The sequence below is a fragment of the Alligator sinensis genome, unplaced genomic scaffold (assembly GCF_000455745.1).
Source record: "Alligator sinensis unplaced genomic scaffold, ASM45574v1 scaffold502_1, whole genome shotgun sequence".
In the NCBI taxonomy this organism is placed as follows: Eukaryota; Metazoa; Chordata; order Crocodylia; family Alligatoridae; genus Alligator; species Alligator sinensis.
The window spans coordinates 2,329,015-2,342,695 of NW_005841896.1; the positions used below are offsets into that span (position 1 = coordinate 2,329,015).

General features: G+C 41.1%; 1 protein-coding gene across 3 annotated transcripts in view; it reads right to left on the reverse strand.

Annotated features, from left to right (window-relative positions):
• Positions 1–13,681, reverse strand: part of RRAS2 (RAS related 2) — an 81,868-nt gene that overhangs the window by 53,476 nt on the left and 14,711 nt on the right. The window contains exon 1 of one of the 3 annotated variants that reach the window (XM_025197409.1): positions 11,861–11,893. The exons of 1 other annotated variant lie outside the window; for it this stretch is intronic. In XM_025197409.1, coding sequence (XP_025053194.1) covers positions 11,861–11,878 — 18 coding nt within the window. In that variant the 5' untranslated portion in view covers positions 11,879–11,893. Of the gene's footprint in view, positions 1–9,084; positions 9,154–11,860; positions 11,894–13,681 lie in introns of those variants that run through there. One more of the 3 variants, XM_025197408.1, reaches the window with a different exon arrangement.

A 13,681-nucleotide genomic window follows, 5' to 3' on the forward strand; every position in this document is an offset into this window, starting at 1 on the left:
CTGCCCCACAAGCAGTCCCAGCAAACAAAGCCCAAGTAGGTGCAAGTGTTCCTATACGCCAGGCTAACGAAAGTGCATTTTTGTCATTGTCCCTGACAAAAGACATCCTTTGTGGACAAAAAGTTCTATGACAAAAACATCCACCATTTATAATCTAAGGAACTGAATGGAGGTCTCCAGCTGACTTGCAGCTGCAGGATGTCACTCAAAAACAGATACAGCTATGATTCTAATATAAGCCCAGGTGAAAAAAGTCAATACTAAAACTATTTTCCCTTGATTACCATGCTTAGTTGAAACGTTGCAGGATTTGATTCTAGAAAATGTACTACTTGGTGCTCTTTGGCAGGCAATAAAAAGGAAATACATTTTTAACTATCACATTCCATCCCACCCATTACATTAATACTTTTTCCCTCAAAAAAGTGCCATGTTAGAGACATCATTGCCTTCAAATAAAATGGGTTTTTTTTGTTTAATTTTGGTACCAAGTGTTTTTCAGCTAAGCAGCTTTCGGTCCATATCATACAATTCTGCATAAGTTTCAAATGCATTTTTCATCCTCATGTTGCGTCTTTGCCTTACCCATCTCCCTGACAATTGGGGATTATTCTCCAGTCTCATTTAATGTCTCAGGTGTTGGTGTTCCCACCACTTTCCTAGTAAAAAGTATATTAAAATATGTGCTCAGTTGGAAAATTTGGCTTCAGTCTCAAGAATTTGTTCTCTAAGCCCTTCTCATTCCTTAACTGCTAGTTTTATACTTGAAGAACTGCTGCATTCTCACATATGCAAGTTGGATGTCCTCACTGTATTAGGGGGGGTTATATCTACAAAATAGAGGTAAAAGCAGTACTTTCCCCAGTACCAGTTTTCAGCATAATTTACCTAAGAATTGCTCTTTAAGTTTCTCTCTCCTCTTTGACAGAATAGTTTGCACATATCAAAGGTTAAAGTCCTGCTCAGGATACCCATGTCCACCCTATGCATTTCTGACCTTACTGATCTCGGCAAGTATTTCTCACCACAAGTTTAGTATACGGTAAACGAGGAGATTAACCTCACTCTAGAGACAGGGCACAGTAGCAGGTTAATACACAACAAAACAAGAAATTTTACAGGCAGATTCAAACAGTGTCTACAATGTACTTGCACTCACTTCCCTGAAAAGTTGAGGGTCTTACCTACTGTTAGTAAATAAAGTTTACTATTGTCAATCTCATTTAAGTTAACTGTGGTTAGAACATATTGTAGTTTCAAGTTTTAGCAAAAAGTTCCAGGTGCACCCTCTCTGCATAGCAGACCAACTGCCTTCAAAGCTTTACAAATATGTAGCAGGAGTTAAGCGGGGGTGGGGGACAGGGAAGCCCCCCACCACCATACCCTGCATCTAGCCACACCATCCCATGACTATTTTTGGCCACAAGACTAAAGTCAACTGAAAGTAGGACCCATAGGATTTGTTAAAAAATAAAATTAAATTAAAAAAAAAAAAATCAGTTTTCAGACTGCATAAAAGCTACAAAACTGGAATGAAGGGTTCAAATATAAAATTTCAGACACTTCAATAAACTTACAAGTTTATTCAGACAATTAGTTCAGGGGGTTTCCAGTAAGGTGTTTTCCCTTGTTCGTTTCTATCCCCAGACTGTTCTCATTTTTTACCATAATTTACATAAAAAACAAAGTTTGAAAATTTAGTCTAAGCTTAAATCATGATCAGACTGCGTAGAACAGGCTTTCAATAGAAAACTCGCTGGTTGTGCGTTTGTAACACAACATGACACTGAACTGTTTGCATAGAAATTCCTTTAGAAAAGTTCAGTGAGGCATAAGTATCTGGGAAACAAAGAAGATGCTCAAAAAGTTAAGTGACATTATGATCATTTAAATTCAACGGTAGTTCAAGATGTTAATATTTAATGTACAAATTAGTTACACTGTGAAGATGCACTGTCACCACAATATACAAGTTTCTACTGAAAAACGAGTAGTTTTCTTTTTTTTGTTTTCTTAAAGAGTAAAACATAAAAGATTAATAAGACTATCCACTGCTTGTTACAATGCTCTCTCAAAATGGTACATTTGCCATGGTTGCTTAATTCTTTGAGATTTCAAACCAATATTATTATACAGGAGGCAATTAAAACTACCCAACATGTAAACCAGGATATTGTGAACAGCTGCTGTCAGAATAAAGCTCATGTTTTTTGTTGATATTTATTTAAAATGCCATACTTCTAAGATACAGTCACATGTGCTTATGCTGGCTTAGAAAACTACTGAAGGTGCCAAGATTTCACAAACATTTTTCCATATTAAGACTAAGTACTATAAGCAGTCAAAAAGCCCAAGACTGAAATTGATTAAATCTTTGCAGATTAGTCTAAACTGTGTAGATTGAACTGATAAGCAAGTGAACGGACATTTGCTTTAGATTCCAGAAATGCAGCCGCATGCCTGCAGTGGCCCAGGCCAGAAGCCAAGGAGGGCACCAGAACACACCTCCCTGCTTGGCTGGAGCAGACACCTTGGGTGAAGGCTAGCCTGCCCATGCTAAGAAGGGGGGGAGGGGGGAAAAGACTTGTGAGAGAGGTGTAAAGCATCCTGGGATGCTGGGGGACTGCAAGTTAACTCAACTCTGGAGGGGATCTGCGACATAAGTTCAATAAACTGATTTAACCTAAATCAGTTAAGTCTGATACTACATCCATCCAGGTTTATCTTAAACCCGTTTCAGCCATTTTGAAAGCTATTTATGCACACTGAACTTCTGTTGTGTTACAGATTTGTATTGGTTTCCAATCGCTTACACTGGTTTACATACAATTTCTGTCCTTAACATAAGGGTGCCTATACACATGCAGCAAGGCTGCTCCAACGGGCTATAGATTAATCAAGTCTGCTGGAACATGGAAAAGAGGCAGCAGGGGAGGTACTTTAACTAAAGCTCATTTGACAAGCTTTAGTTAAAATGCCCCCGCTGCCATTTTTCAGCTCAGGGACACTGATGTACATGACACTGAGCGCTTTAACTGGAGCAGATCTTTGAGCTGCCTCCCCAGAACATATGTATAGATGCCTTAAGTGCTCAATAACACAACTGGCCTTTTAGAGTATATTCCCGTTATTTTAAGTTCTCATTTTACCTACTATCCCTTACTCCAGTTGGAGCAAGTTGAAGCAGAATATCTGAAAAGTAAGCCAGTCTAATAAGTAATACTTTAGATCTTCTGGTGGTACCGAGTACTGAGAGTAGGAAGAATGCAGATCTAATCCAAGCTCAATTAATCTAAAGACACGGTTTCTATTATCAGGGAGGGTCTTAATGGGAAACCAAAGAAAAACATGGAGAAAGGAACTACAGGACCCTGTAATGGTGAAGACAAGCAGAACAGAATAAAAAGGGAAGGGAAGAGAAGAGATGCAAAGGGAGAACAGTGAGAAAATCAGAAGGAGAAAAGTGAAAGAGTCACTAAATGGAGGACAATGGAAAAAGTGTTTCCACTAAAGTATAATTGTCAAGTGTAGCTGGGACAATTTGCTTTCACTTCTTCATTAGTTTAAAAAAAAAAAAATATAGATAGATAGATAGATAGATAGATAGATAGATAGATAGATAGATAGATAGAATGTGCCTCTCCCAGCAAGTGCATCCATAGTAACAACTACTAGCTTTGTCTACACAGGGAAGGTAGCTTACAGTGACCAACTGCAAGTCAGTTATGCTGTGCACCCTTAGTTATCTCTAACTCGGAGCACAGCGCAGCAACATCTTGCATATTTTCTTACTATGCCTAACAGCAGTGCCCTTGGGCACACAGCACTGCTTGAGCTGGACTGCCTTTTAAATCAGAAGTAAAGTACTTACATCCACATGGTACTTTAGGCCAACTGATTAGCACTGATGAATGACAATTCCAATTGGCAGGCCTAAGCTAACTAGCCTTGATGCTACATGGGCACAACTACACTGCTTTCTGGTTTGTAACGCAGTCTGCCCAGAGCAGCACAGCATGCTTGATAGCACTGCTGACCCAATAACTTTACCATATGGTCCTATCTACAGAGGAGTTTAGCACAGAGCAGTTTGGGTGCTGCAATTTCACATCCTGGCTTACAGCATTCTACCTTCCCTGCAGGAACAAGCTACAAAAATTTAAAACACATTTCAAATATGGAAGATCTGTATTTCAAGTTTACCAAACAATGGCTAAAACCTATACACAAGCAACACAAGTATTCTATTTAAAGCAGTGGACTTGCAGCACCACATCGAACACGCGAGTTCACCCCAAAGGTGTGAAATCTTTATAAGTGTAAGAAGCAGCAGCATTCTTTTCAATTTGTTTACTTTCAAAAGCTGTTTTAACATGCATGAACTTTTTTTTAACCTACTGTTGTTATTTCCGTTCATTCGTCTAAGTAGTGAACTGCGGTGAAAGCGTTCAGTGAGCAGGAAAAAAAGTGTGTGGAATGCGTAAGCAGCCAGGCTTATGTGCTTAAAAACCACAGGAGAGCGAGTCAATTGCTTTTTCTTTTTCTGTATATTAGAAACACGTCCTCCAAGTACACCATGCCAAGAGTGACATTTATGGAGTGTTATACAGTTTACCAGCAAACAGATATAGTCAAGAAAGGTAGTAGACCAGTGTAACAAAGGAGAGAAAAGCTTTTAGGACAACTGACCTTTTCATTTGACTACCGTTTAATCAATCTTGTCCTATGCAAAGTTTTCTGGAGCAGAACCACAACTGTTAAAGCAACCATACTTTTTAATACATAACGAAGTGAAGGTAGCTGGAGGGTGAAGAGAAAGGCATCTGCCTGCAGCTTAAAGACTGCACGCTTCTCTTCTGGTCTTTAAGATTTTCAATCTACTTATAGCAAAGAATAGGATTTGAATAGTTGATCATCACATCATTGTTTTCTAGCATACTAGAACTCTCTGGTGTGCTGTTACGGAAAGCGCCTTTTATCATGCTGGCAAGACACAAGGGTATAGCCCAATTCCAGATTGACTTGGTATCCCATAGTTAGTAAGATCCATCTAGATCAGAACAACCTGCTCACCACAGCTGTCTTGGGAAAGCAACTAGGATTCCACTACATATACTACTTTGCAAGCAGAAAATGAGAACTATGATTATATTACAAGTGGCATGCACAAGACTACAACAGTACAGCAGGACAATATTGCTAGCTGCTACTTCTAAATACAAGTAAAAGGCAAGCAGACATGCTGCTTGACCATATTAGGGAGACCAGCATTAGACTACACTTTTGACCAAAGTGCTGACTAGAAGCTGAGATGAACTGCAATTTTTCTCTCAGAATGCAGATATTATTATAGTCACAGGTTTCATCTATGCAGGCAATTTTCAAACTAGGTTTAGAAGATCATGGTGGAATGCCTGAATGTGATCAGTGATGTCCCCCAAGGCTCTGTTCTCAGACCTGTACTCTTTATTATCTTTATAAATGATCTAGACACTGGTGTCAGAAATGGACTGCCTAAGTTCGCTGACAACACCAAACTATGGGGGACCTTGAGGATAGGCTGGCAATCCAGGCCAACCTCAGTAGGCTTGCAAGGTGGACATATGAAAACCTGATGGCATTCAAAACAAAGAAATGCAAAGTGCTCTACCGTGAAGGAGGGGACGGGGGGAAACCCCTGCATCACACTTAACAGGCTCAACAGTGCTACACTCACTAGCACCACGACCGGAAAAAGACTTGGGGGTCATGACTGACCACAAGATGAACATGAGCCATCAATATGACACTGCAACCGGCAAAGTAAACAAACCTCTGGCTTGCATCTACCAATGCATCTCAAGCAAGACCCAGGAAGTTATCTTCCTGCTGTACTCAGCCTAGGTGAAGCTGCAGCTTGAGTACTTCATCCAGTTCTAGGCTCCACAATTCAGAAAGGATGTGGAAAAGCTTGAAAGAGTCCACAGGAAAGCCACACACATGATCAGAGGGCAAGAGACAATGGCTTATGAAAAGAGGCTGAGAGCCATGAGACTTCAGCCTGGAGAAGCATAGGCTCAAGGGTGACTTGGTGGCAGCCTACAAGTACATAAGGGGTGTGCATCAGAATCTGGGAGAATACCTGTTCACCAGGGCACCCCAAGGAAAGACAAGGTATAAGTCACAAAAACATGGAAGACTGTTTTAGGCTGGACATAAGGAAAAACTTCTTTACTGTCTGAGCCCCTACAGCCTGGAACAGACTCCCCCCATATGTGGTACAAGCACCTACTCTGGACACTTTCAAGAAACATTTGGATGCCTATCTTGCTGGGATCCTTTGACCCTAGTCAACATCCTACCACCTAGGCAGAGGGCTGGACCCAATGATCTTACAAGGTCCCTTCCAGCCCTAATGAAATCTATGAAGCCTGGCACCTATACCAGTCCTCCCATCACAGAAGTATAGGGGGGTTTGCTTGTAAAACCAAAGCAACAGTCCAGACCCTGAATAGATCCAGCAGTTATTAAGAACCCCCATATCTCTCTGGGTAGACAGCCACAGAAAAAACAAGGGCAACAGTAAAGCAATTTTATGAAAAGGAAGATATGCAATTAAAATCAGATATATAATTAAAATTAAAAGAATAAGATAAATGTTCTGTATGCTCAAGTTGTGAGTTACTTAAAAATACAGTACATACCTGCAATACTAAGGGTCAAAAAATGTAAAATGTGCTAGAAAGATGCACATCATTATTCCTGCACTGGAGACTATCAATACAGGTACAGGCAAGTACAAGTCACAGAAAGGCATTAATCCATACCACACAATTCTGAATAGTTTAATTTATTTTTCCATACTTGGAAGATTCCTAGAGACTTTAAACAATGAAGCTAGTACGGCAATAAGGGATAGATTTCAACTCAAAGTAGCATTTGACTGCCTTAGCCATAACAATCTTCCTTCTCTTCCCGAAATCCTGAACATAACTTTCCTAATTCTACAAATGAGACAAGGGTCCTACAAATAATCTCACTGACATCCAGTCTGGTCCCCTTAGGCAATTTGCTTATTTGCTGCTTCCACCAACTCCCAGTCAGTTTCTCACTCCCTTTCTCTAACTTTCAGCATTAATCCCAACCACGCTCCTAATCTACTCTTCTTCCTCTTTCCTCTTCCAGTCCAGCTCTTGTCCCACCTACATTTAAAATCAGGGCACCACAGCCTACCAGACCCAGTTCACCTGCTCTCAATCCCCAACCCAGCAATTGCTAAAGCAGTTGTAATTACATGAGTCCTTATACCTTTAGGATGCTTAGAAGCTTCCATGGGGATGGTACAGCAGTAGAGGCAGGCACATGCAAAGCATGCTTAGCAGGGACAGCATCTTTATGGTTTAGAAACTAAAATCTCCGAGTCTGCTGAACATTTGCTTACAAGTCTTTAGGAAGCTTCCTAACAAAGAACAAGAGACACCTTGATGTAAAGGCCAACTCCCCCTCCCCCACCAAATTTCAAGTCCTTGAGGTGAAGTTGAAGGTCAGCAGATCTGCTCAAAGAAAATAAAAAAGTGCCCATAGCTTTAAAAAAAAAAAGAAAGAAAAAAAGAGAGAAAGAAAAGTCAAAACAACGCTCTCTTGCAAGTGCTGCTCTTAGAAATGGCTGTGTGAATGAATACCCAGTGTGAAAGTTGTCACCCCAGCTGGTTAGAGTTTGTCAAAGTTATAAGCAACTGAAAACAGAAATCTTATCATAGGAAGCATCAGGCAACCTTGATAAGCAGTACTACTTGCCTTGCCTATGCCATACTTTAAACAGTACTGCGGATTTCCCACAAACTCTTAAAAGGATAAGCCCAACAATTTTTAGCCTCTTCTATTTTGCAGACAGGATTTTACTATTGCTGTACTGTAGAAGTTCAATTTAGGTACTTAACATGCATCTCCAATGGCACAGACAATTGCAATGAAAACAATTAATACATCTGTATTGTCTATCAAAAGAGTGTACTGATTACACAAACTAGTGACAGGTGGAACATTCAATCAAGATAGTCAAGATCATTCAAGATGTTCAAGACAGCAGCATAACTGAGGGAAGAGAAAACAGGGCATCAGCTCTAGGCACTGAGTTAGTGGATGGTGGGGAGGAAACAACAATAAAAAAAGATTCAGTCCTTGCTGCTACCAGGGTGGATTTGGTTTAAATCACTAGTTAAATCACTGGTCAGGAAGCCTCAATTTAATCATTGTTTTCTGCAAAAGGTGCAATCTTGTTGTTGGGCATCCTTTATTGATTTAACTTCTTGAAAAAACTTTGCACTTTTAGAAAAAAGGTAAGGAGTCGACTGTGTGTACACAAACGTGCAGAGAGCCAATAAGGCTGATGGGTGGGTAATCAGGTCTGTTCTGTCAACTCCACATACTGCTGTTTACAAGGATGTTATCTCTGGAGAGACAAATCCACAGTTTGAGAACTGAAACTAAGCATCACAGAGATGTTTAATGGGATCTTCTAGACTCAGCATTGAGTCCTATTGGGTAGAGTGGTTTTCATTAATCTTTAAAAGTCTATAGAGGCACCTCTGGGAGCTCCATGAGACTAGACCTCCAATACAGTCCATGGCCTGCTGTGACCCATTTATAAAACTTCTAAAAATGTTACATGAATATATTGTCTCAAATAGTATATAGTTAGAAGTTACAAACCCTATTCCATGATATGTATGAGCTTTAACACATCTTAAATTAAAACCATCTTTATAAAAAAAGTTTTTTTTTAATATCTTAAAAAATATATAACATCCTTTTTTTTTTTTTTAAATCGTTGATTTTTATCCACCTCTGGCTGTACTAGTCCACCATCACCACCCATGGTGCAGCATCTCTAGTTTAAGATCGTACATTAAAGGGAGATTCAAATCACTGAAAGTTAAACTTGTTTGGTTACAATTCCTTATGCCTCATTTGTCCAGCCAGCTGAGGACTCTAGTTTAACTTCTTGCTGCAGAAAGTAAGTTCACGTAATGAGACCATTTTAAAAACTCTTCTTCCCACATGAAATAGCTAATACTAACAAAACAAAATATCTTCCTCACCTACCCCAACCTTGGAATGAATGGAGCCAGCCATAACCCCAACACACCTCCAGAAAAATCTATACACAAGGCTCAGTCAGAGAATTCTGGAAGATATAACATTTATCACACATTTAACCACAAAGATGTCCCACGTGCTGGCAGGTTGAAAGCTATGTGGTGGAACACTACATCAGGCTCTACTGCTGTGGTTTTAGTTGCCATTGTGGGGAGGCCATGAGCTGACCAGCTCATCATGTGCCAGTAAGTGGAAAGCTGCAGAGTAGAACTGCGCATTAGGCTGCACCGCTGTAGCTCTAGGTGCTGCCACATAGGGAGTTCACCCAGCTGATCAACTCCCCATATGCTTGCGCCTAAGTTTGCAAGGTGCAACCTAATGCATAAGCTACCGACAAACTGAAAGGAGCCGTAGGAAGTACAGCATCAAGTAGCCCCAGATTTTGGGCTCCCTGCAAGACAGAAGTCATGAAACTAGGGTCTGACCAATTTTACACAAGATCCCCACAAATCACACACTCTGCCATGTACATTTGACATGGCAAGAAGTGTAATTTTGGGGATCTGGGATAAAATTAATCAGATCCCAATCAATGACTAAAACGACATCTGCCAGGGGCCAGAAAGTAATACCTCCTAATTCTTATCTCCTAAGTAAAATGGTCTCAAGTTGCAGCAAGGGAAGTTTAAGTTAGATATTAGGGGGAAAACTCACTAGGAGGCTAGTAAAACACTGGAACAGGTTACCCAGAGAAGTTGTGGAATCTCCATCCTTGGAAGTTTTTAAGACCTAACTAGACAAAGCCTTGGCGGGGATGATCTAGTTGGGTACAGTCCTGCTTTGAGCAGGGAGTTGGACTAGGTGACCTCCTGAGGTCCCTTCCAACCCTAATTTTCTATGACTATGATTCTAAGTAAATCACGGGCATAGAGGGTGGTGTTCTTGTCAATTCCTTGCCTAGAGGTAACCATGATAAAACTCAGAAGGTCTGTTCCACATCAAGACCCTGAAGAAACAAAAATATCTTATGCAAAGAGCCTGTCCCAATGAAGACATGTCTGAAGTGCTGCTACTGCACAGCAGTCTTCCACACCATCCTGTGCACCGCAGAAGCAAATCTCATTGTTTGAATGGACTGTGCTGCCACATCCTCTGTACAGCCCCAGGAGCAACACTTTCAGGATGACAGAAGTGTGGAGGCTGTGTGACAGTGGGTACACAACTGGGACAAGAACTTTCACGATGTTGGGATACAGGTCCCTGTTCATCCATGGAACAAGACTACTCATGGAGAAGGTAACCTATGCTAAAAACAGCTGCATGTTCAGAGATGAAGTACAAGTTTTCTATACTAGTTTAATACGTTTTTCAACAATTATCTGGCTGAAAAAGAATAGGAGGCATTATTTCCCGGCAGACTCTCATATTTTCTAGATTGCTGCAAACTTAGGTGGCTTGCTTGTCAAGAAAGTTACTGTAACTAACGTGAACCATTTTCCAAGAATTCTCAATAAATTGGCAGTTTTGAACTGTAATAAGGGCTCAACAGGAAGAGTCCAGCTTTCTGGGAAGGCATCTCCATTTGTCCAGAACTCTTCTGGTTTTCCACTGCACACCAGTCCTGGACCTAGATTCATCAGATATACCCGAATTGGTTTGCATTTCTCAAACTCACTCCAGCCTGTAAACAATTTGTTTGGCCATTGGAAATTGCTGGTTTTCCTGCTCTTTGACACTAAATCCAGCGGTGCAGGTAAGCCATGGACAGGATCACTCAACCTACCACAGGAGCAATTCCTGCACTCCCTACTCAGAGGTGGCAGAAGAGAAGTAATTAAAAGACAAGTCATTCCATTTAGCCCCTTCCATTTTATTCATGGTACGCATGCCTAACTGTCTCTTTTCCACCTAAGTGCACTCAGTGGTACCAGAGGGAATTATCTTGCTTTACAAGATTATTGTTCTATGGTACTTTCCTCCCCAGAACAGGTGGGAAAGCAATCAAGGTCTCCCTTGCAAGAGGGGATATTATTTCAAGGGCTGTGGGAGGCCTTATGTTCCAAAATTTTTGTACCTCAGACTCTTGTCAATCTTCACACAACACATGAAAGAAAAAAAAATACAAAATTTAGTAGGCAACATATACATGTTAATAGGAGCCTGGGGAAGAAAAAAAAAAAAAAAAAAAAAAAAAAAAACTGTTGAGATTCAGGCAAAAGATCACACTAATGCAGCGTTTTTCAACCAGTGGGTCATTACCCAAAAAAAATGGGTCACAAGAATATATGAAAGGGTCATGAACAAACATTAAAAATGGACTCTCCTTTAAAAGGAGAAAATTGGGGCAAAATGTGTTTTTTGCCTTGCAGGCTGGCAGAGTTCCAGCCTCAGAGGTGGTGCTTGGGAACCCCCTTGCCCCACACACCCACCCCCTGCCCTACACACTGGCGGGCAGGGGCCAGGAGGCACGGGTCAGGACTGTCCATTGATGTTTACAAATGGGTCCTGGTACAAACAAGGTTGAGAACCACTGCTAATGCACACAATGATCAGCTGGGGACCACAATAACTGGGCAGGCCACATCCCCATGCAGACTGAACTCCTTCAGTTGGAGCTCACTTGACTGCAAAATTAATCTTGACAAATAACAGTTTTCCTGAGTAAAAAACAACCACAAAAACAACGATAGAAAAGACAGATCAGAAAATGGCAAATTTGTTGCTTTCATTAAGGGTGGCTTTTAAAAATAAAGATTTGAATTGAATTAACAGTTGATGTTACCAAGCAATACTCTTTCATGTCTGGCTTGCTCTCTCTCTTTACCGCCTGTCATATTTACTTCCTTAGTCTCTGCAAACACAGACAAAAGGGGCATTATGCAGTCATAAAAACAAATTAACATTCCCTTACTATCATACTTCTTATCAGATCCCCTTCTGATGAATGAAAGGCCCCTTAAAAATAGCAGAATCTGTCTTCAAACTCCCCCCACCAAAGCAAGTCAAAGCAAGAGTGGAGGAGGATCAGCAGCTCTGCAATGTGTGGAATGCAACCTGCTGGGAAGGTGGCAGATAATACAGGACAAAGTGGGCTGCTTTATGTCACTGTCAGGACAGCCATGCAGAGCTACCGCCATGCCACAAAGTTGAAAGTACTTGCAGGTATTTCTTTACAAGTATTAGCTATCTGAAATAATCTGTGATATTTTCCAAAATGTTTATCTTGAAGAATGATTTTTTTAATATACCCAACACAAACTTACTACTCAATTGAGTCTATTAAAATTCTGGTGGTATTAAGTCCACTTTTATGTCACTATTCAAAAAATGAGGGCACTGAAACAGACGAGCATAAGAGAACTAGTTAAGAAAACCATCAGTAACTGTTGTTGCTGGCATAAGAATACTATCCAATTAAAAACTCCTATTTACTAAAAGAAGTGATTTAGAAACACAAGCTTTAAGTATGAAAATATCAAGGATTCTTCTACTCCATTATTTTTATGGACCTCTCCAGCAAAAAGCAAACTGATATTATGTAATATGCTGGTAAGTGTCAAAAAGAAACATCATAGCAAAATACTCCCATTAATTAACTGGTAGAATTAGACTGCAGTTAGAAAGCAAATGAAAGGTTTCAACTTTATAAATGTCTCCTTGCAACTATGACATAACCCCTGCCACCAAGGTAATGATCTCAAAATGCAGTGTAGTATTAGAATTCCTTCAGTACACACAAAATTAATTAAGAAGGATTTTGCCGACTCAAGTTTACTTAAAAACATTAATTTAAAACAGATGACAATCCCTACTGCCCAAGTTATAATGACTTCTTAAATAAGCAATTCAAAGCTTTGTTCAAATTCAAACTAATTTCACTTAACGATGGTTTTGTGACATCTAAGGGAAACTGTCTCATCATTTCTGTGCCTCCTGCCTCCTCCAATTTCTAAGCAATCCTACCCCAACTAAAAAGAGGGAGTATGTTCCTTTCAATAACATTATCTTGTAGGAATCACATGAGGAAATTTAGAAACATTGGTCTATGCCCATGCTACATTTTGCAAAAAACTGTTATCACCAAGGATCCAGGTTTTCCGTTTCCCATGGAAAAACAGAGAAAACCATGGATTCTCCACTTGCAAAGAGCTCTTGCAGTTTGGCCAAGTTCCAGCCCGCAAGAGCTGATTGCAGAAATAGCAGGAAACCCCCAGCCCTGCCGGAAGGGGAGGGAGAGGAGGAAGGGCAGGGCCTAAGCCTCTGAGTCAGCCAAGGCTGGGCTAGGGCTCAGGCTCACCCTTCGCCGCTGGAGGTAAGTGGGGCAGGGCTGGGGGAGGGGAAAGGTGGCTGAGGGAGCGAGGGCACGCCGGGTGCCCCAAGCAGCACACTACAACACCTCCGTACGTACCCCTGCACTTCAGTCCATTCCCAGGAGTAGGGCTGGAGGATGAAGGCAGGGTGCCCCTCTGCAGGCCGGGGGTGGGAGGGGGGGGTGCAGGGGTGTTGCACACAGAAGCCACCACCACACCACCTTCCCATGGCTGGCTGCATGGCATTCAGTGGGGAGCGGGCCGAGGGTGGCTTGGATGCAGCTGCTGCCGCC